Raw genomic sequence first — 23482 nt, 5'->3', positions numbered from 1 at the left:
TTCAGAGTTCCTAAATTGTTTGAAACCTAAAAAGGAACCCAGGATAAGATGACTCCCCGTTTCCTTCATCATGAAATTTTGAGTAACATCTTGCAAAATCTCAGCTTGCCAAGTAACAAATTTATATTAATAACAATTTGCTGGGACATGTGACAATCTTTCTCACATTATTATGTGCCCAGAGAAATTTTATCTAATACATTTCTTCACACATAGATGTGGCTGCATATTATGGAAGAAATGGAAGAAAGTAACCACAGTGTCTCAATGCTAAATGATATGACCTTCACATAAATTCTCTGAACATCCAGTGGGACACTCATGAGGACAGTCCACATGACAGCACCATTCTATAACAGAAAAGTTAAGAATCAGACAGTAAAACTTAGCCTAACTGACTAAAGACACCAACCTAATTTATAAGGGAAAAATGAAGACAATCAAAATAGCATTTTGATTTGTATAGGTAAAAACAACCAGCCACTTGTCTGAATTTTTTGTTTTCTACTGAACATATAATATTTTAGGCCATTAGCTTTCTAATTTTTTCTTTGAGTTCAATCCACAGTAAGAAATACATTTTACATCACAATCAGCACACAGAAGCATATATAATTAAAACAGATTTTCAGGAAACAAAACTTATCCTTACTAAATGCCATGCACTCTGATATTTTCTATTATATTCCTTTCTGTTTTATTCCTTTTTAAAAATATTCTAGACTCATTAAACTGATTTCACGACCTTCTGGGTCACAACAAGCAGTTTGAAAACACTGCTTTCAGCCCTAAAACCTTTTGAGAACTACTTAAGAAACTTGAAGTTTCCTAAAAGAGTCCAATCAATCCTTTCCTTTATACCCAGAGTTATTTAAGCAGAAAAACTGAGAGGGCAAAAATACTAAATAGCATCTGTCCATATGAAGAACTTGCATAGATGCTTCTCTTCCTTGCTGGATAATAAGAGGCAGAATTCTAACAAAAGAGGAAAGATAATCCAGGAAATAAAACACAGGAAAAATCATTCTAAAACTGAATTTCCAAACAGAGTCCCATTTGTGCAAGTTTTTTTTTTAATTTTTAAGTTCTTTGTATCTTTTTTTATTATTCTAAGTATTTGAATATCATTTAATGCAAAAAGTGTAAGATAGGGCACATGACACTGATACTACTTATCGCTGGGATGATGAACAATTTTGAATAAGATGCGATCCCCTCTGTATTTGACCAGGTTCACTTTGTAATTATTAGCAAGGCAGTAAATAATCTACCAAGGAGCAGTCTCATTAGTGCCCATTGAAATTCAGTGGCATTAATTTGCAATAAAAGAACTGAAAATTAAATAGGAAGGAAAATGGTTTCTGGAGTCCATCATAAGGTTATGGAATTCACATCATACCAATGCCTTCCTTCACATCAAGGAGTTTTTAATGTTGTGTGGAATTAGACTTAATTGCTGTATTTTGTTCTTCCATTTAAAAAAAAAAAAAAGTGGGCAGAAGAAATCCTTTTTCTCTGTTTTAACCCTAAATTAAAACAAGTAAAATTAATTTGAAATATGCCAACTTTTAAAAGTTTTGTTCATTGTTTGTCTTTTAAGTAAAGACAGCTTGGACCTGCGTGGCTGTGGGATGCTGTAAATTTCTCTAAGGCGGCTGAAGAGGCACGCTGGATACCCCCAGAATCTGCCCTTCCGTATCCTCTGGGGCCAAACTGCACCTTATTCCCTTCCTTCTGCTATAAATATCCCTGGAAACAGAATACTTAACAGAAACTGGTCCACGGCTTACAAGGCAGAAAGATAATGGAGACACCAGTCCAGATACCAGTGTACAGTTAGGAAATGCCTAATTCAGCACCCAGCCATGTGGCGCCCTGAAGCTCCCAAACCCAGTCCAGAGTACACCTGTCCTGTGGCCACCTAGGCAGGTGTTCACCAGAAGCGCCCACCTAATCCCTCTGCAGGCCCATCAGGAAAAAAAAAAAGGTGGGGGGGGGGGGAGAAACTGGGCAAGGGAAAATGGGAGGAAAGGGAGAGGGAGAAAGAATAAATCTTGTCGGAAAAAAAATAAAAATGAGGACACACAACCTTCGCCATTGAAGTCACGAAGTGGTCTCCTGTGTCTTGGACCGGCCGCGCTCGTTCCACAGTGGCTGCGAGGCGCAGACCCCGGCGGACCCGCACGCCACTCCGGGGCATTCTCCCCGGGTGGGACAGGCTCGCCACTGGGCTGGCGGGAGATTATTTTTAAGCACTCGTGCTTCCATATGGCTTGTTTTAAACTCGCGGGACACCTACAAATTTCCGGCTGTCAGAAGTCACATGCCAGCAATCCGCTCCAGCGCGGACTCAGCCAGCTAACTCCGAAATCAGACCCATTCAACTCCCAATCGCTCTCTAAAGCCCCAGGACGTGGGGTGGGGAGGAGGGGAAAGAGGGTGACAGGAATCGCTTCCCAGAAAGTCATCATCATAGCCGACATATTTCCAATCAAATAGTCTAGATGAAAGGAAATTTGGGGAGCACATTAAACAAAAACATTGAAAGGATAAATAAAATTCTGCCGAGCTCCGCTAACTCCAAACACCCCCAACTTTAAATGCCAAGAGCGGGACCTTCTCGAGTGACTCAAAGCGCTTCGTGTTTATTTGCCTGGAGGTGTTTCCTCCCGCAAATAACTGCTGCTTTGTCTGGTTTTCCAACGTGTGTTTAGTTAGGAAGCCCCGGGCTTTCGGGTCTGCCTGTCGCACGGACCCTAAGTGGGTGGAGAGCACGTTTTTCTCAGCTGCCCGGCGAGAGAACTTGACTCTGAACGCAACGCGGGCTGCACGCAGAACCCCCGGGCTGGGCCGCGCGCACCGAGCTCCCTGCGCGCACCCTCGGGTCGCGCGTCCCGCGGCTCCCGCTGCTCCCTCGGCTCCCCCTTCTCCCTCCCTCCCTTCCTCCCTTCCTCCCTCTCGCCGGGCGCGGCGGCCACCCCGACGGGCGGCGCGGGCGCGGGTACCTGTAGAATGCCGGAGGGCCGGCCTCGCGCACCGTGTAGCCGCTGGGCTCGTTCTCCAGGTAGTAGGGCACCTGCTGGCCGTGGGGCTGCAGGAAAGGCGACAGCTGCGGCGGCGGGTGCAGCAGCATCAGCGGGCTCGGAGACACGCTGTTGAGTGGGGGGAAACCCCCCAGGCCGTTGGAGCCGAACGCCGCAGCCTCAGACCCGGGGCCGTACGGGAGGCCAGTCTGGCCGTAGACCTGCGCGTTGGCGGCGGCCGCGGCGTTGAACTCGTAGGCGGCGCCCTCGGGGTAGTTGTACACGGCGGGCTTGCTGCTGTCCACGTACACCTCGCCCAGGGGCCGCTCCAGGGGGATCTTGAGCTGCGGACGGTTCAGGGGCTCCAGCTCGTTCCCTTGGATCTGATGCAGTAGGGCCATCCCGGATGCTTTGGTGTGGAGGGTCATGGTCATGGTCCGTGGCCGTGGGCAGGGCGCAGACCGTGTCCCCGCAGGGCAGAAGGCTCAGAAGCCGGCGGGCCACCTGGAAAAAGAGCACAGCCCGAGGTTAGAGGCGACGCAGCGCATGTCCCGCCGAGACGCGAGCTCTGGCCCCGGCCCTGACCCGGGAGCCTGCGGGTCCGGTGAAGCCTGGCGACCCGACGGGAGCAAGTGCAGTCCCGGGACGAACGCCCTCCGCCAGCTCCCGGGCTCCCGGGCCTCCAACTTTAAGTACTGGTCTCCCGAGCTCATATGCATTACAAAGGTGCTGGAGGAAGGCCAGGGACTGTTGCCTTGCCCTGACATTGGCTTAAACATCACTCCAGGCACAACTCGATTTGGAGCGATCCCAAAGAGCAGCTTCCCTGAACTTTACTTTACTTGTCGTCGCTGCTGGATAGAGGCTGAGTTTCACGGCCAGGGGGCGGGGGCGCACGAGGATCTGCTAAAGGTGGCCCAGGGAAGAACCGGCTTAAAATAAACGCGAAAGACGAATCCAGGGGCCGGCTTTCTCTAATGTGCTGCCTTATGTGCCCCGTGCCAGACTCCAATATATCTCTGTTTATCTCTCTTTCTGTTTGATTCCCCCTCCTCGTTGGCTAGAAATACGTAGTGTGTACATAGGATGACCCTGGGGAGGACTACACTGTAACCGAGATAGGGCAGATAGAATGGGGTGTGTGGTTGCATACGCAGCCAGCCACAGACAGCTATATTTAGCAGCTGGGGGAACTGACAGGGGGCATCTGAGGGGAAGGGGGGCGGAGATTCAGGGTATACATATAGGAAGAGCTGCATTTTGCCATCAGGAGAATGCAAACTGCCAGGACCTCAGTTTCTTCCTCTGCAAAATGCTCCCAAAGTGGACCCCTTCCACAACCTTCTGAGATTCTCTCAGCTGGACTTGTGTGTTTATGTTGGACCACAGTACTGTACTTGGTCCCATTAGGAATTCTCATGTGAAGGATGATTCAGAAAAACCTTTGGTTAGGGCGCACATGGGTGTTCATGCCTTCCACAGGTTAGTTATGCAACCAAAACTTCAGAAAACTGAATATAAAATGTGACCTTTTCATACCCAACATAACCTCAGGTCATAAACCAAAGCTTTGGCAATTATGTGACATTGTCGGTCTGGTTCAGCTAACAGATTTTTAAAATGCATTTCTGCATGTCTATTCTTTAGTCCTACAACTCGATCTTCTCGGTTCACTTGGGCTAGGATATGCAGAATCAAATATCCAGATGAAAAACAAATAGAAAAAAGTTTTTAACTGAATTAAAAGTTAAGCATGCACACACACATACGCACACACACACACATACATATACATATTAAGGACACAAAAAATACGGAAAGTATGTCATGCATCTATAATCTTGGAGAGTTTATACTTTTTAATAAACTTCCTTTGCTGCAGCCTAATAGACTCTGGTACAACTATCAATACTTTATTTTAATTGCTATCCCAAACACCCAACAGAGTACCTGACAAAGTGTTCATGGTATATCTAAATGCCAAGCTTACTGTTACTAATAGTTACATTTTTGAATATTTTATATCAAGTATACATTTTATCTAATTCCTACAAAAACAGACCATTGTCGGACAATATACAGATTAGCTGATTTAATATGAAGCCAAAATCGAGTTTAGCATTAATGACTATAGATTGTCAGCAACTAAAGGGTTAAAAACACATTAGGTACATCACAGATATTTCCCTTTATGGCCAGCAATCATTACTTTCCAAAGCAATTTTTCACAGATGATTTAGTTTCCATAAATCACACTTTCAATTTTCAAATGCCTTTTTAAAACACACGCAAAAAGCACTTCATAGGGCTCTTAAAAAATCTGAACCTGCCAAATTATATGCAAATGGCACAAAGAATCCTACAAGTCATGAAAGAAAAAGGAGACACACACGTACCCCCATGGAGAACAGCAATCCTCATCTCCCTGCTAGGATACAGACACTAGCCAGAAAGGTAAGTTGCTTTCTCAAAATGCTAAAGCTACAGAGAGAGAAATCAAAACAAGCCTACCCTGCTGGATCAAGAACGTCTTTCCAGAAATGTTCCATGGGCTTGTAGAAGTCAAGGGCCGAGACAGTGAGAAGGAAGGAAGGAATGTGCTCGCATGTGCGAGTGGCTCAGTGTGTGAACTAGGCAGAGAGCGTGTGTGGATGTGTTTGTGCGTGGAATGGCAGGGATTCGGGAAGCAGCCAGTAGGCAGGGCACTTGGCAGCCCCTCCCGGCAGACACGCAGCTGGGCTACTGCACGGCGCTGGATGAATGGCAGTGGGGAGTGAGGGGAGACTTGCTGTCTGCTCACAGGGAGCAGCGTGGCACAGCCAGAGAAAGCTGTACTGGGGAGGAGAAACCCCAGCCCCTTTGCCCCTTACCCTTGGAGGCTGGAAAGTACCCTATGCTTTCCGCTGCCACCCCAAGCAAGAGGAAAAACAGGCTTGCTGTGAATCATACTCTTACGGCTAAAATAGAATGCCAGTCAAAAGTGTATGGATATCAAGTTTACAAAATAGGACATGGGTGGTTTTTCCGAAAGAATATAATTTAACAATAAAAGCCTTCTGGGATACATGTGGATCAAATGCCTTACTGGCCCTAGACCCCAGTCTCTGAACAGAGGCATTGCCATGCCTCCGATTGCACCAGGAAACCAGACTTTGGAATAAATGTTTTGGCATTCTAGGGATGTGTTTCCAGCTGAAATGTAATACTCCTCCACTTCGTTAACCAAACCCACAAACCTTTCCACGAATAGCTCAGTTGACTGCTTTCTGTAAACATGTGAAAAATACATATTATCAAAAGCCTAGGATATGAACATAAGATAAAGGTAGATACCTTTGTTTTCAACTGATTTTAGGCTTTCGAGTTGCACTGACAGTGATCGGGAAAGAGGTCTCTCGTTTTCCAGTGGCGTTCACATGGATCCACCTCTTGACCACTTTCTCAACGTTTCTCTTGGCCATAGTACTAACATGCAATAATGAGGTGCTCCTAGAGTGCCCACGCTCAGGGCCCCAGGACACATGACACCCAATGGAGCCTCTGTTGCCAGACATTAGTCACCACCTTGGATATTAAATGACTCTAATCACAATGCCAGGAGTGGCCGGTCTCTGGCCCTGGGACACTATGCAGTTACTGAGAGATTTATGAGTGGCTCTTGAGACCAGCACAAAGAAAGAAGTAGAAAGTCATAAAAATGTTAATGATGCCAGATGCAAATATATATCTTGGTGCTTTGAAAGACCCCCGATATTGCAGTGTTGGAGCACAGGAGAGCTCTCTCCATAGTCAGTATTGAAAATAAATATTGGATAGAAATAAATATTGAAAAGAAAGATTGTTACCCTTTGTTGGTGACAGTGGTCCCTCCTGTAGGTCAACAATGGCCACCCATGTTCTAGACCAAGTCCAAAAAAAAACCAAGAGCATTCAGGGAGGGAGGAGAGAGGAAGAGGGGAAAGGAGAAAAAAAGGAAAGGAGATCTGCAATTGTTCACTATTGACATAGGAAGAATAAGAAGGTTGGCTGTCTCCTCATAGGCTTTGATTGTTCAGAGATTTACAATCAAAGTTAGTCCAAGAAGTTCAATAAAGTCAGTTTTCTTTCCAGCATTCTCTTCCAGACTCATCTCGGTGAGCCTTGTCCCTGAGCAGGTGAGCTTGGGTGGGAAAGTATACTGTGCTACGCCGACTTTTCTCTCATGCCTTTGGCAAAAACTTCACTCTTAGGTTCCCAGCTCTCTTTGCTTCCCTCCCCAACCTCTCTTGCTGGATACACACACTCCAGCCATGACTTACTGGTTCTCCCAGGTAAAGAAGGATAAAGATTGCTCTGGCTCTGCCATTGAATATATCTTCAGCCCCACTTTTCCAGCAGTCTGCTGGGCATTGCTGGATTGTTCAAATATGAGTCACCATTCTCAAACATGGTGTTCCTCTCAACTTCCCTCTGTCTGTGCCCAGCATTACTGTCTCTCCAGTCATCCAGATTAAAATCTCACTGTCTTCTTCGAGGGCTGATTTTCCCTTGCCTTTCACACCTAACCAAGAGGCAGTTCCTGGGCCTTCTAGCTTTACAATCTCTCTTTTTCCATTTCATTTCTGCCACTCCCTTTGAGACCTATTACCTTACCTGTCCTAAGAGCCTCCTAAGGATCTCTCTGCCCTTTCCTCCCAGACTTCTTCCTAAACCCTGCGACCGGTTTACTTTCTTGGACTTTTTTACTGCTTCAGGATCCATCTTGACATGACCCAGCTCTGCCTTGAACCCAAATTATAGCTTCCCCCATGAGTTCAGGGCTTCCTCTCCGCCCGTAATGATCCTTCCTAGTCCATCTCCTCCAACTGTAACCTATGCTTCAGCCAAGCAAAATTTTAATACTCAAAGAACTCAGAGCTTTTCTTTCCTTCTACCTTGAATCCCCACTTTCTTGGCTTGTCAGGGGAGAGCATGACTCTTGCAATAGGTCCAGCCCAAATGCTACCACATTCATTATTCCTTCCTTTAGTCTCTATTCAAAGAAAATTTCCTCTCCTCAGAATTCTAGTGGTAGTTATCATGCATTTATCACATTCTTCCTGAATTAGAGTTATTTATCTGGTTTTTATCCCTTCACCCTGCTCATAAGCTCCTTGAGGACAAGGTCTGGCTAGAATTATTCGGGAATTATGAGCACCCAGCCCTGTCCCTGGCCATGTTAGGTCATCAAATGTTGGTTAATTTATTGATATAGATACTTAAAAGGACAACATAATATTATAGGTGTCTGGATTACTATCTCTAAAAGTTAACTTTCCATGTGACATTCTACCTTTTTTTTTTTTTTTTTTTTTTTTTTTTGAGAGAGAGTTTCACTTTTGTCACCCAGGCTGGAGTGTACTGGTGCAATCTCGGCTCACTGCAACATCTGCCTCCCGGGTTCAAGCAATTCTCCTGCCTCTGCCTCCTGAAGTAGCTGGGATTACAGGTGTCTGCCACCATGCTCAGCTAATTTTTTTGTATGTTTAGTTGAGACGGAATTTTACCATGTTGACCAGGCTGGTCTTGAACTCCTGACCTCAGGTGATCCACCTGCCTCAGCCTCCCAAAGTGCTGGGATTATAGGCATGAGCCGTCGCGCCCGGCCCATTCCAACATTTTCAAAACTGTTTTTGATGGAAGATTATCTTTGTATCTTTATGCTGACTGAGGTCATAAAGTCAAAATTTAAATTCGTACAATCTCGAGGCTTAAGTCTGCAATTCTTGGCAGCATGATTCACAAGAGAGCTCTGAATTTTTAGTTCGTAAGCAGATAATACTATGACCAAACATAGCTTCTTCTCTAGCTCCTTTAAAAGCTTTTTACATTTACAACAACATTATTCCTCCAAAAGAAACATGAAAGAAAATAAATGTGGAACTATCTCCATAATAGCTTATACCATAAAAGAAATGGTTCCTTTACTCTGAGACATGAAGGTTTGGCTGTGTTCAAACTTATTATTGTACTGATTATAAATGCTCTGGAAGTTTATTTTTGAGCATTTATCTGATACCATCAATTTTCCTCTAATGTGGAAAAATAACGAAGAATTTCCCTTTAAGTTTCTGCTCATTTTCACAAATAGTTTGGTCACTTATTTTAAGGGTTTTTGATTAGTTCCTAGACTTTTTTCACCTGACCTTGAGTTTTTGTTTTTTGAGGCAAAATTTATATACAATGAAATACATGTATCTAAAGCATACCATTTGATGAATGTGACAGATGGATATGTCCATGTAACAACTATCCCAATGAAAGTATAGAGTATTTCCATCACCGCAGAAATTTCCCTTTGTGTCCCATTCCAATAAACTCCCAACCCCTATAGGCAACCATTGTCCGAAGTTCTATCACCCTCTGGGCCAGATGGCAAAATAAATCTATGATCTCTTTGGACCATGATCTCTTACAAATTGAAGTGTATATACTGCATTTCCTACCAATGGCACAGCCAGCAAGGTGCTGGGCATGCAGGTTACTGGGCATCAAAGGACAGAGCTATCCTCTTCTCAGTCAGACTCCTCTTGCTGCAATGGGACCCTCAAGGCCACAGAATTGTCCTAACACTCTAGTCATGAATCTTTTTAAGTACAATGACTTTTAACAGGATCAGGTTTTACCCAAGTCTGCAAGGGCACACGTTAACAAGAAGCCAAGTGGAATCAGTATTCTTTAACATGTTTTGAAACAGCCTTTTCTTTCCCACTATCTCTCCAAGGAAAAAAAGGCATGATTTGTGACCAAGAGTCAAGCCAAAGACCCTGACTCTCACAAAGCCTGTGATCTCAGATCCCATTTCCTGGCTTCCCACCCAGGACTTGATGAAGACAGTTTGAATTTTTTGGTTGTCAGGCAGCAAGACTGTTCTTGATTATGAGTCAATGAATGATTTGGAGTTAACTTGCAAGCTTAATAGAATTTAGTTAACTTTTATCTTACATTTTCTGGGAAAATTTTTTTTTAACAATATTTTAGGATCTTTTTATATAATGTACCTATGTTGCATGTAATAGAAGACAATTTAAAAAGTACTTTCACTGTAAGTGCCATGAGTGATACAAGAATTCCAATTATTTCAATTATTATTACACTGTGTCCCTCTCCTTCCCTTTATCTGTTGTTTACTTGAGGAATTTCATTGCCAGCTTAGAGTATTATTTCTCTATGAAGAGCAATATCTAGATTGTGCCTAAATTCACTTAGATTCCGATAGTCCTATCTAATGTTAAGAAGGGCCTTTACACACACACACACACACACACACACACACACACACACACACACTACATAATCAACCAAGAACCATCCCCAATTTCAGAGCCAGCCTAGCCAAATTATTTAAAAAAGAGAGAGAGAGAGAGAGAGAGGAGATTTGAGCAGTTTAGCATTTTCAACCTTTTCAGCCTTTTCAGCTCTTTCTTCCAATTTTGTGTCCACAGCACCCTCCCATTCTCCCTAAGCACCCAGGACTTCCATGCTTGCAAGAGCTCCTCCCTTCTCCCAACCTGCTCAATGACAATCACACTGCGGAGGGAGGAATGCATTCATAAGCATGCCAATGAATGACTCATTCATTCAATTCACTCAAAAAAAATATTGATTAGCTGTATTTACCAGGACCATTCCTAAGTGTCGAGAACTGTTTTGGTCAGCTCAGGCTACTATAGCAAAACCCCATACTGGGTGACTTAAACAACAGTGATTTATTTTCTCAGTGTGGGGTGGGGGTGGACCCTGGAGGGGGTAGAAGGAGGAGGACAGAAAGAGAGAGAGCGCTTCTTATAAGGCCACAGTCCTATCAGTGTAGGGTCCCACCCTTATAACCTCGTTTAACCGTAATTACCTCCCAAAGACCCTGTCTCCAGATACAGTTACATTGAGGGTTAGGGCTTCAATATGTGAATGTGGGTGGGTCTGGGGGCATAATCTGGTCAACAGCAGGCATCCCAAAATAAACAAAACAAAAACCTCTGCCCCCAGAGAGCTGACTTCTAGGGCTTTAGTGTTTAGTCCTATTACAATGGCCCTTCCTGCTCAGGCTCTTCTGAGAGCCCCTCTTCCTCTTCCTCTTCTCAGGTGTGGGTGCCCCAGGATTCAGCCCCTAGACCCTCTTTCCTCCTCTGCATACCTTCTCCTGGATGATCACAACCACTCCTTGTGTTTTTACTTTCATATATACGTTGAAAACTTCAAAATAGAAATCTCCATCCAACCTCTCTTTCCTGACTAGGAAGTCCACATTTCCAGGTACCTATTAGACATTTTACTTACATGTTCATTCATTCAATAAATATTTATTAAGCTCCTACTATGTACTAGCTACCTGAAGCTCAACTTGTCCCAAAGTAACTCAAGAGCCAAAGAACTTGAATTATTATCCTGCTTTATCAAGAGTCCCCACCCTCCCCAACAGGTACTATACTCCTCCCATACTGGATTTCTTTTAAGTTCCTCAGTCCCTCTGGACTGTCTCTGGGTCTAAATGTTCATGTATGCAAGTTACTCTACCTGAAATCTTCCTCCCCTTCCTTTTCATCTGACACACTCCTACTCATGCTTCAAGTCTCCCTTGAGACATCACAGCCACCAGGAAACCTTCCTCGATATCCTGTTGAGTGCTCATGTCTCCCTAAACATTCCCATTGTACTACTTATCATGCTGTTGGATTTCCTATTTGTCTCTCTGCTTCCCGAAGTTGGCCTGTAAATTCAAAAAGGACACACAAGGACTGTGTTTTCCAAAGACACTAGTCCAATGTGAGCACAATCCCTGATGTGTAGTTTTAGTTGGCCCCCAACAAATACTATTTGAACAACAAACTTGTAAACTCCTTCCAGACATCATCTCTGCATTAACTGACTTCCTCAATGATTGACCTCAAAAGAAGTAACTACAATAACTGAAATTTAGAACCAGAGCTTGGAGTACAATCGGGGAGCAGATTCATATTTTCTAGAACAACTCACATTCTTTTCACATAATAGACCATTAGAATGAATATTTCTTTATAAGTTGTTGAGTCCAAACTCTTCATTGCACTTATAAAGAAACTGTGGCCCCGAACAACATGGGAGACTTGCTGAAGGTCATGCAGCTTAAGGAACTGGACTAGAATCTGTGTCTCCAAACTTGGAGTGCCTCCTTCTTTCTATCCCACCCTCAGCCTCTCTGGGTAGATGCTGCATTCTTCTGACTTGAAAGAAGTCAGATGGGCCTTGCTCAGCTTAAATAAAATTAAGGGACAAATTGGTGGCTCAAGGAACTATTCTTAGAGTCTCAAAAATGCCTAAATCTTTGGAAACTACAACAAGACTGCCTCCACATTTCCCAATTCACTGATAAAGAAATGGGAAGAGTTTGAGACTGTAAGTTAAAAACATTGAAACAACTGTGTTCAGAGACATAATTTGTCTTTTGAACATGAAGAAATGAGTAATCTACCTTCCATTCATTAGTCCTCAGAAGAGAGTTCATTTAGGTCTCAGGCTTATATCTGTATAATTTGAACTGAACATTCTAGCTAAAGAAACAATTTAAACCCTTCCTGTATCTGCTAAATTGTACAAACCTGCAAATATAATAATACCTTTAACAACAACAACAAAAAAACCCTACTTGTTTTATTTTATTTGATATAGTTCAATTTCCAAAAGAATCTAATTTGAAAGATATTGAAGCTATCATACTTATCGGGGAAACTATTTTGTGATCAAAAAGTGCTAGCCTTCCTAAAAATCAGCCTTTTAAAAGAATTGGAAAGATTATTGGGAATAATATAAACATTCAAAGATTCAAAAGAATTTAGTGTAAAACTTTTGGTTGACAATTGAATAAAAACATCACTTTTGGTGACACTAGCCAGTAGGTTTTTGTACCTTAAATCCAGACGAAAACAGTAAGTCCACAAATTCTTATACCAAATTTTAATAAATGGCTAATGGCACAAATTGTAAATTTGTTCCCTTTTCTCACCCTGTCCTTCTCCATTTCCTGTCCTGAATTCACATCTACTTGCTTATCATACTGTCGAGCTCATCTCTTCACTGAGGGCTTTCCAAGCCAGCTCTACCCAACCTCTATTCAACATGGGTCACTTAATGAGACCCAAAATTCTAATCGAAACTCACAGCAGAAAAAAAACACCTGACCAATCAATGTGTTCTCCCTTACATATGTGTCCTCAACTCTCTCAGCCTCCGTTTCCAACAGGCTCAGTCACTGACACTCCTTCCTCAACACAACCTTCTCAGGCCTCGCTTTCGGCAGTGTACCCAGAGTTCAAATGTACAACTGTCCCACCCGCTGAATCCTCATCTCATCAAAATGCCAGCTTGCTCAAGGACTTAATTTGAGTCTGCAGGTTATAGGAATGCTTCTGATTAATTTCCACTCCCACCTCATATGTAGGTATTTGAATTTTAAAAATGGAAATTATATTAAACTAAGAAAATCCCTACTTAGAGAACTGACAAAATACAAAAAAGAAAACATAGGACCTGGGAGGACATAGCACCATGCAAAGCATTTTCTGCTCCTTTCTTTCTCAAGAGGCATGAAAATTCAAAACAAGAATGAGCTGTATCAAACCATCCCTTGTTAGCGCCTGGAATGCCTAAGTAAGCTGTTCTTCACATCCCTCCTCCCCTCTGCAGGGTTCATCATTGTTCTTATGCAAGCAATTAATCATATGTAATACACAAGCACATGCAATGCCTGAAGGTAGACTTATGGATGTCATGGAATATATTCAGTAGCAGTCAAATCAGATAGGCTAATGATTTTCCCAAAGGAAAAATGAGGAGAGAGTATTCCAAATACCAAAAATTCACCTTCTTGCTACTTGCAATGCTAGAGACAGAAAATACAAAAAGGAATAAAGTCATTTCTAAGTCCTAGTGTAAAATACCCGAAAGTTTAAGTCTAACAGTCCCAGTTCCATTGGCCTTTCTTTCATGCAAAACGTGATCTTTGACCCCTTCTGGCATGCTGGTTTAGCTTTCTCAAAATGGACATAAGAACGACTGAACTAAATATAACTCTTGCTCAATCAGTCTGGACATGCTTATTCTTGGAAATAAATGCTACATTCATTCAAACAAATGTTTTCCAATCAGCCCAGATTCATCCTTCACTATGTGCTTAACAGATTTTCCCACCTCTGCCCATGAGACTTGGTTACTTTTTTGGGTAATCTAGCACTAGCTAAGTAGTCGGTAACACTTGTAACCCCAGTGGTGTACTCTTCACTTTGTTGAAAGGAATTTCAGTAGAAACTCTGAACTATAACCTCATGAGTCCTAGCTATGCTCCCTTCAGATCTCACTCACAATGACTGTAGTAGCATTGTGTATATTCTTGAGAGCTTTGTAGTGGATCACCCCAACGTATAGATTGGGAGGAAGGTGGTTGGCGAAGGGAACCAGATTGGCTTGGCCTCTTTCGGAGCTAGGTTGATGGTGAAGATGATTTCTGTTCACTCCAAACTACTGCTATATGAACATAATCATCAGTTCTGGAGACTTTTCATTTAGACTGGTTTGACAACCACCAGTTTTAAAAAGGGAAATAATATTAAACATCCTTTCTAGTGTTCTTTACTCGTGATCTCTCTTCTGAGAGATGCCCTCACCAGAAGCATAAGGTATTTGGTTGGTGCACAAGTAATTGTGGTTTTTGTCATTAAAACTAATGGCAAAACCATTACTTTTAAAATTACTTTTAATGACAAAAACCACAATTACTAATAAATCCTGATGGCTGTTAACTGAACATCTATCAAGTGTTTTACAGATGTCATTTCATTTTAAAATTTTATTTTGTTTACTTTCGATATATAATGCAGTTGGTGCTTTAAACTTGAAAAGATATTTTCAAAGCCATAGTGGGAAAATCTTTCACCTCTGCCTGCAACCCACCAATTTTCCCTCTCTGGAGACAACTGAGGTCACCAGTTTTTAATTTCCTTCTAGAGATATTCTACGCATATTGAAGAAAATACACACACACACATTCTTCCACACCCCCTTTTTAAAAGACCCAGATAGTAACATGCACCTTATTTGTGCCACGTTTTTTGTTTTCATTAGCAATATATCTTGGATATCTTTCTATTTCACTACATAAATATCTTCCTCATTTTTGATGACTGCATAGTATTCCATGACACAGAGGACTTCTACTTTATTTTACCAGTTCCTCATTAATGGCAATTAGGTGTGTTCCTAATCTTTTACGATTATCAACAATGCTACAATTAGTGAATTTGTACATAAGTCAATTTACACGTGAGTAAATATGTGCAATGTTAATTTTGGTAGATGTAGCCAAATGCCTTCATAATGCCTGTACAATTTAAACTCCCATATCCTTGCAAATATGATGGATCTTTGAACTTTTTGACGCTTTTCAAAATAGTATCTCTCCATGCATTTTTAACTGACACTTTTTTACTATGAGTGAGGCCAAGTAATCTATCTTTTCAGATTTTTTTTTTTTTTTTTTTTTTTTGAGATGGAGTCTCACTCTGCCACCCACGCTGGAGTGCAGCAATGTGATCTCAGCTCACTGCAACCTCTGCCTCACAGGGTTCAAGTGATTCTCATGCCTCAGTCTCCCGAGTAGCTGAGATTACAGGCATGCACCACCACACCCAGCTAATTTTTCTATTTTTAGTAGAGACAGGGTTTCACCATGTTGCCCAAGCTGGTTTCAAACTCCTGACCTCAGGTGATCCGCCCATCTCGGCCTCCCAATGTGATAGGATTACAGGCGTGAGCCACCACACCCAGTCTTTTTCAGACATTTTTGTTTGAACATTATACCTCCTAGTGGTTGTGTGATCTTGGACAAATCAAGGTCTTTAAGCTGAATCTATAAAATTGGGACAATTTCCACATCAAAGAGTTGGTGCAAAGATTAAATGCAATGATGTAGGAACTGCAGGTTCTTCTTGCTATTTTGCTCCATTATTTTGTCAGTAGTTGACAGTTCCTGGGGCTCCAGGAGCACAAGCTGATAATGAATGACAGGTACTGAAAGTGTGATAAAGATCAGAATCGTGCGGCCCAAAGGTTTTGGACGAAATAAAGCGCTGTTGTTGAAGGAGTGCTTACTGTCATTCCAAAATGACAGTTTGCTTGACACATCATTGAAATTTGGTACAAATCAGCAATGTTTCTCTGGGGACGAAGAGTAGCCATGCATGTTGGCACCTTAGGTGTGGAGAACATTAACACCAGAAGCAAGCTATATAAACTTAAAAACCAAAACTCACGAGTCTAGTGTGTTTTTGGAAATGAATTGCTGCAATGCCAGTTTTGACTATTTCGCAACATTTTCAGACCCATTGTAAACCACTATTGCTCCCACTGAGACATTGTATAGTCCAGGTAAATATCTATTATCAGATTTTAAACCTTTGTAAATAAGTGGTAGATTGTTGACAAAATTGTGACTGTCATGTTGAGAAAAGGACTTTGGCTTTCACAAAAATAAAAAGAAATATTTGGAAGTAATCTGTCAACTATCAGGCATTAAGATCTTTTGATCTATGGCTAAAATGATTGGAATTCAAATGGCAAATGTGTATACAGTCTAATTTAGAATCCCTTTATATACAAAATTATCAGTAGAGTTGAAACCATAAACCACTGAATTTTTCTTAACTTTATCTTTTAGTCTTTCCATTTATGTCATCAATAAATACAACTACTAGATCTGAAGATTATGGAAACCCATTTGGACTCCAATAAGAGGAAAAGAATGATTGTGCCCTAGTTTTAGTGGAAAGAAGAAGTTATATATTTTTGATTAACTTTTCACATTTGCAAAAGAAGCCAAATAGTTGTTTTCATATTAGGAGAAAATCCAATTGTTGACATATTTATGAGTTTTCTGATCCACAGCATAGACATCAAAGAAGAGTTTACGCTAACCCTCCCTTCCCCATTTTGTTACACTCTATCCCAATTTTTTAGAACTCAATGAAGAGAACATTAAATAGCCTATCACTACAGATAACATCCTATACTCCTAATATGTTTTAAAGTATGTTTTTATACTGCAAGTACATGAATATAAAATTAATAAGTTAAGCAAGCAGGTTTAATTTCTCTCTGGGGAGTAGGTAGGCAACCAGCTATTACAGGACACGTCACTTTGAATCACACATATTGTTTTAGTGTTGTGGTTTTTTTACTAGACTTTGAGGTCCCTTCCAGTCCCTAGCACACTGCCTGGGCACATATTTGGTGCTCAGTAAATATGGTCATGCACCACGTAATGATGTTTTATACTGCACATATGACGGTGGTCCTGTAAGGTTATAATGGAGCTGGAAAATTCCTATCACCTACTGACAATGTAGCTGCCCTAATGTCACAGCACAACACATTCCTCATGTGTGTGGTGATGCTGGCGTAAGCAAACCTATCGTGCCACCAGTTGTAGAAAAGTCTAGCACATACAATTATGTACAGTACATAATCATTGATTATGATAATAAATGACTATATGACTGGTTTATAGATTTACTTTACTACAGTTTTTATCATTATTTTAGTGTACTCCTTCTACTATAAAAAAATATTAGCTGTAAAACAGCATTAGGCAGGAGGCAGGTCCTTCTGGAGTCTTCCAGAAGCCCATATTGTTATCAGAGGAGATGACAGCTCCATGGGTGTTACTGCCTCTGAGGACCTTCCCGTAAGACAAGATGTGGAAGCGGAAGACAGTGACACTGATGAGCCTGACCCTCGGTAGGCCTAGGCTAATGCATGTGTTTGTGACTTTGATTTTTAAAAAAAGTTTAAAACTTTTTTTTTTTTTTTTTTTGAGACAGAGTCTCGCTCTGTTGCCCAGGCTGGAGTGCAGTGGTGTGATCTTGGCTCACTGCAAGCTCCGCCTCCTGGGTTCACGCCATTCTCTTGCCTCAGTCTCCCGAGTAGCTGGGACTACAGGTGCCCACCATCACATCCGGCTAATTTTTTAATATTTTTAGTAGAGACGGGGTTTCACCGTGTTAGCCAAGATGGTCTTGATCTCCTGACCTAGTGATCCGCCTGCCTCGGCCCCCCAAAGTGCTGGGATTATAGGCATGAGCCACCGCGCTCGGCCTAAAATGTTTTTAAAAACCTAAACAGAAAAAAAGCGTGTAGAATAAGGATGTAAAGAAAGAAAACATTTTTTTACAGCTGTACAATGTGTTTGTGTTTTAAACTAAGTGTTATTATAAAACAGTCAAGAAGATTTTAAAAATTAAAGTTTAGGCCAAGGGCAGTAGCTCACACCTATAATCCCAGCACTCTGGGAGGCCGAGGCAGGAGGATTGCTTGAGTCAGGAGTTCAAGACCAGCCTGGTCAATATAGCAGAACCCAGTCACTACAAAAAATTTTAAAACTAGCTGGGCGCAGTAGTGTGCATCTGCAGTACTAGCTACTCAGGAGGCTGAGGTGTGAGGATTGCTTAAGCCTAGGAGTTCAATGTTGTAGTGAACTATGATTGTGTCACTGCACTCCAGCCTGACCAACAGAGCAAGACCCTATCTCTAAAAAAAAATTAAAGTTTATAAAGTTAAAAAAAATACAGTAAGCTAATGTTAATTTATTATTGATTGAAGAAAGAAGAATTTTTAATAAATTTAGTGTATCCTAAGTGCACAGTGTTTATAAAGCTTACAGTAGCATACAATAATGCCCTAGGCCTTCACATGCACTCATCACCCATTCGCTGACTCACCCAGAGCAACTTCCAGTCCTGCAAGCTCCATTCCGGCAAGTGCCTTGTACAGGTGGACCATTTCTTATCTCTCATACCATATTTTCACTGTGCCTTTTCTATGTTGAAGTATGTTTAGATACACAAATACTTACCATTATATTATAGTCGCCTGCAGTATTCAGGATAGTAACATGCTGTGCAGGTTTATAGTCTAGGAACAATAGGCTGTATATACAAGCCTAGATGTGTAGTAGGCTATACCACTGAGGTTGGCATAAGTATACTTGAGGATGTTTGCACCATGACAAAATCTCCTAACAACTCCTTCCTCCGAACTCATCCCCATCATTAAATGATACATGATTGTATTGGAAGAGAATGAATAAATGGATAAGATTATTTGAACTTGTTGTCTAACTTCGTGTAGATAAAAGGGTTTTTTGACATTTTACCTGTTGTTTGGGGTCATATAGTATTTTCCAGGTGCTTATTATTATACTATCTGAAAATAGAACAATATCCATTCCTCAAGAATTATAGGAGGAAAACACAAGTGCTCACTGGATTACCTGAAAGTCACATGTCTCCATAAGACCCAGCCCTGCCCTGCCTTAGGAGCTCAAGATGGGCCCTTCGTGATGATTGCACTGAGTTGCCTTTGAGATTCTTGAGTCCCAGCTCAGCCCACGGCATGGACTTCTCCTCTTAATGACCTTCAGAAACTCTATAACAATGTGGTTCACATATTAACCCATTCTCACGCTGCTAATAAAGGCATATCCAAGACTGGGTAATTTATAAAGCAAAGAGGTTTAATGGACTCACAGTTCCACATGGCTGGGAAGGCCTCACAATCATGGCAGAAGACAAAGGAAGAGCAAAGGGTCCTCTTACATGGCAGCAGGCAAGAGAGCTTGTGAAGGAGAATTCCCATTTATAAAACCATCGGATCTCGTGAGACTTATTCATCACCACAAGAACAGCACAGGAGAGACCCACCCCCATGATTCAATTACCCCCCACTGGGTATCTCCCATGACACGTGGGAATTATGGGAGCTACAATTCAAGATGAGATTTGAGTGAGGTCACAGCCAAACCACATCAGCCTGTAACCACAGATATACCACACAGCTGATAAAGTCAAGAGATGTGAATAGAATGGGTCTGGGGACCCCTAAAGCTGCACTCCTGGCAGCAGACCAGCTGTCTGGGAGGTGCTTTTTCTATTCATGACCAGATGCAATGATTCTACTCAATCACTGTAAACAATTCATGATCAGTTACAGCATTTACTGCTTATACTGGTACTTTTGGGAAAACTCATGCTATCCAACATTATATAGTTAGGATAAACAAAATAACAACTCACGCCAATATTCCTTAGTTCTCTCCCCACCTCCTGACCCACCCGCTTCAACCTTGTAGGGAGCAGAAATTCAAGCTGGCTTTAAGATGTACAAAGACAAATAAATGGGAGGGAAGGAAAAAGAAACCATCTTCCTCCATCCTACTGCAGGCAGCGGGCTTGTATGGGGCCAGAACTGGGAAAGGGGAGGAGTTGTGAGATGAAATGAAACTCACACATTTGGTATTGACATTGGGCTGGTTATATAAATTAGTCGCCCTTTATGACTTGGAAATGACCAGAAAGTCTTGAGACTTGTTTTACATTTCCTCCAGGGAAACAAATGTAAAGGCACAGTGAATACTCTATTTATATTCCATGGGGCCTGCTTTTTAGCATAGTAGTCACATTTCTATTCCTTCAAGGAATTCAAGTCTATCATTCACCCTCCTCACCCCCCGCAACAGTGCCTTCAATATTTAGAACAAATGGATCCCATAACTGATAGTTTAGACTAACTGGGGTCAGCCAGGAAAGTGAACATATCTTATTTTTCCCATATTTGTTTACTTATAAAATTCATAGTGTGCTATTGTATTGATACGTGTTCATTATGAAACTCAAAATCAGAAAGTAAAAAGATGAGGTTTGAAAATGTAAAGAGAACTTCTGCTATTCAGGACACCCCACTTTGGAAGCTATTGCTGTAAGGTAGCATCATCTGACTCAATAAAACATTTTCCTTGGCTATTTTCCAAAATGGCTGTACTAATTTACATTCCCACATCCTCACCAACACTTCACCTTTTGGGTTTTTTTTTAACTTTTATTTTAAGTTCAGGGGTACATGTGCAGGTTTGTTACACAGGTAAACTTGTGTCGTGGCGGTTTGTTGTACAGATTATTTCATCACCCAGGTATTAAGCCTAGCACCCATTAGTTATTTTTCCTGATCCTCTCCCTCCTCCTACCCTCCACCCTCTGATAGGCCCCAGTGTCTGTTATTCCTCTCTATGTGTCCATGAATTCTAATCATTTAGCTCTCACTTACAAGTAAGAACATGCAGTATTAGGTTTTCTGTTCCTGCATTAGTTTGCTAAGGATAATGGCTTCCAGCACCATCCATGTTCCTGAAAAGGACATTATCTCATTCTTTTTGGTGGCTGCATAGTATTCTATCATGTATATGTACCACATTTTCTTTATCCAGTCTACCATCAATGGGCATTTAGATTGATTCCATGTCTTTGCTATTGTGAATAGTGCTGCAATGAACATACGCAGGTATGTGTCCTTATGACAGAACAATTTATATCCATTTGGGTATATACCCAGTCATGGAATTGCTGGGTTGAATGGTAGTTCTGTTTTTAGGTCTTTGAGGAATCATCACACTGTTTCTCACAATGATTGAACTAGTTTACACTCCCACCAACAGTATATAAGTGTTCCTATTTTTCTGCAACTTCACCAGCACCTATTATATTTTGACTTTTTAATAACAACCATTCTGATTAGTGTGAGATGGTATCTCATTGTGGTTTTGATTTGCATTTCTCTAGTGATCAGTGATGTTAGGCTTTTTTCATATGCTTGTTGGTCACATGTACGTCTTCTGTTGAAAAGTGTCTGTTTATGCCCTTTGCCTGCTTTTTAATGAGGTTGTTTTTTCTTGTAAATTTAAGTTCCTTATAGATGCTGGATAGTAGACCTTGGTTAGATGCATAATTTGGAAAAATTTTCTCCCATTCTGTAGGTTGTCTGTTTACTCTGTTGATAGTTTTATTTGCTATGCAGAAGCTCTTTAGTATAATTAGATCCATTTCTCAATTTTTGCTTTTGTTGCAACTGCTTTTAGCATCTTCATTGTGAAATTTTTGCCCATTCCTATGTCTAAGATGGTATTGCCCAGGCAGTCTTCCAGGGTTCTTGGAGTTTTACACTTTTCGTTTACGTCTTTAATCCATCTTGAGTTAATTTTTATATATGAAGTAAGGAGGGGGTCCAGTTACAAAACAAAGATGCCCTCTCTCACCACTCCTATTCAACATAGAATTAGAAGTCCTGGCCAGAGCAATCAGGCAAGAGAAAGAAATAAAGGGCATCCAAATAGAAAGAGAGGTAGTCAAACTATCCCTGTTTGCAGATGACATGTTCCTATACTTGGAAAACCCCATAGTCTTGGCCCAAAAGCTCCTTCAGCTGATAAACAACTTCAGCAAAGTCTCAGGACACAAAATCAATGTTCAAAAATCACTTAGCCTTCCTACACACAAAAAATAGTCAAGCAAAGAGCCAAATCAGGAACACAATCCCATTCACAATTGCCACAAAAGGAATAAAATACCTGGGAATACAGCTAATCAGGGAGGTGAAAGTTCTCTACAAGGAGAACTACAAAACACTGCTCAAAGAAATCAGAGATGACACAAACAAATGGAAAAAACATTCCATGCTCATGAATAGAAAGAATCAATATCATTAAAAGAGCCATAATGCTCAAAGCAACTTATAGATTCAATGCTATTCCTATGAAACTACCAATGACATACTTCATAGAAGTAGAAAAAAACTATTTTAAAATTCATATGGAACCAAAAAAAAGATCCCAAATAGCCAAGACAATACTAAGCAAAAAGAACAAAGCTGGAAGCATCCTGTTACCCAACTTCAAACCATACTACAGTGCTACAATAACCAAAACAACATGGCACTGATAAACACACCGACACATAGACCAATGGAACAGAATAGAGAGCCCAGAAATAAGACCACACACCTACAACTATCTGATCTTTGCAAAGCTGACAAAAATAAGCAATGAAGCCGGGCATGGTGGCTCATGCCTGTAATCCCAGTACTTTGGGAGGCCAAGTGGGGTGGATCAACTGAGGTCAGGAGTTCACGACCAGCCTGGCCAACATGGTGAAACCCTGTCTCTATCAAAATACAAAAATTAGCCAGGTGTGGTGGTGCACATGCGTAATCCGAGCTACTTGGGAGACTGAGGCAGGGGAATCACTTGAAGCTGGGAGGCAGAGGTTGCAGTGAGCCAAAATCATGCCACTGCACTCCAGCCTGGGCGACAGAGCAAGACCCCGTCTCAAAAAGTAAAATAAAATAAGCAATGGGGAAAGGATTCCCTATTCAATAACTAGGGCTGGGATAACTGGCTACCCATAGACAGAAGATTGAAACTGAACATATCTTTTTACTTTCCAAGGACACATTCAATGCCTACCAAAAAAAAGTAGTCTTAATAATTCTTCGTATGTCAAATTACAGATTTTTAAATAAATCAACCAAAGTCACACTAAGAGGTTCAGTTTTTATCCTTGTCTAAAGCCAAAAGTTTCCTTCAGCAACAT

General features: G+C 41.5%; 1 protein-coding gene across 23 annotated transcripts in view; it reads right to left on the bottom strand.

Moving 5' to 3' along the window:
* ESR1 (estrogen receptor 1) overlaps positions 1-23482 on the bottom strand; it is a 436798-nt gene that overhangs the window by 284667 nt on the left and 128649 nt on the right. For 20 of the 23 annotated variants that reach the window (XM_077999571.1, XM_077999568.1, XM_015137107.3 and 17 more), the window contains one exon: positions 3006-3527. In XM_077999571.1, coding sequence (XP_077855697.1) covers positions 3006-3457 — 452 coding nt within the window. In that variant the 5' untranslated portion in view covers positions 3458-3527. Of the gene's footprint in view, positions 1-3005; positions 3528-5534; positions 5694-23482 lie in introns of those variants that run through there. The other 3 variants (XM_028847266.2, XM_028847269.2, XM_077999577.1) reach the window with 1 other exon arrangement.

The sequence above is a fragment of the Macaca mulatta genome, chromosome 4, assembly GCF_049350105.2.
Source record: "Macaca mulatta isolate MMU2019108-1 chromosome 4, T2T-MMU8v2.0, whole genome shotgun sequence".
NCBI classification, from domain to species: Eukaryota; Metazoa; Chordata; class Mammalia; order Primates; family Cercopithecidae; genus Macaca; species Macaca mulatta.
This window is presented reverse-complemented; position numbering and strand designations above follow the sequence as displayed.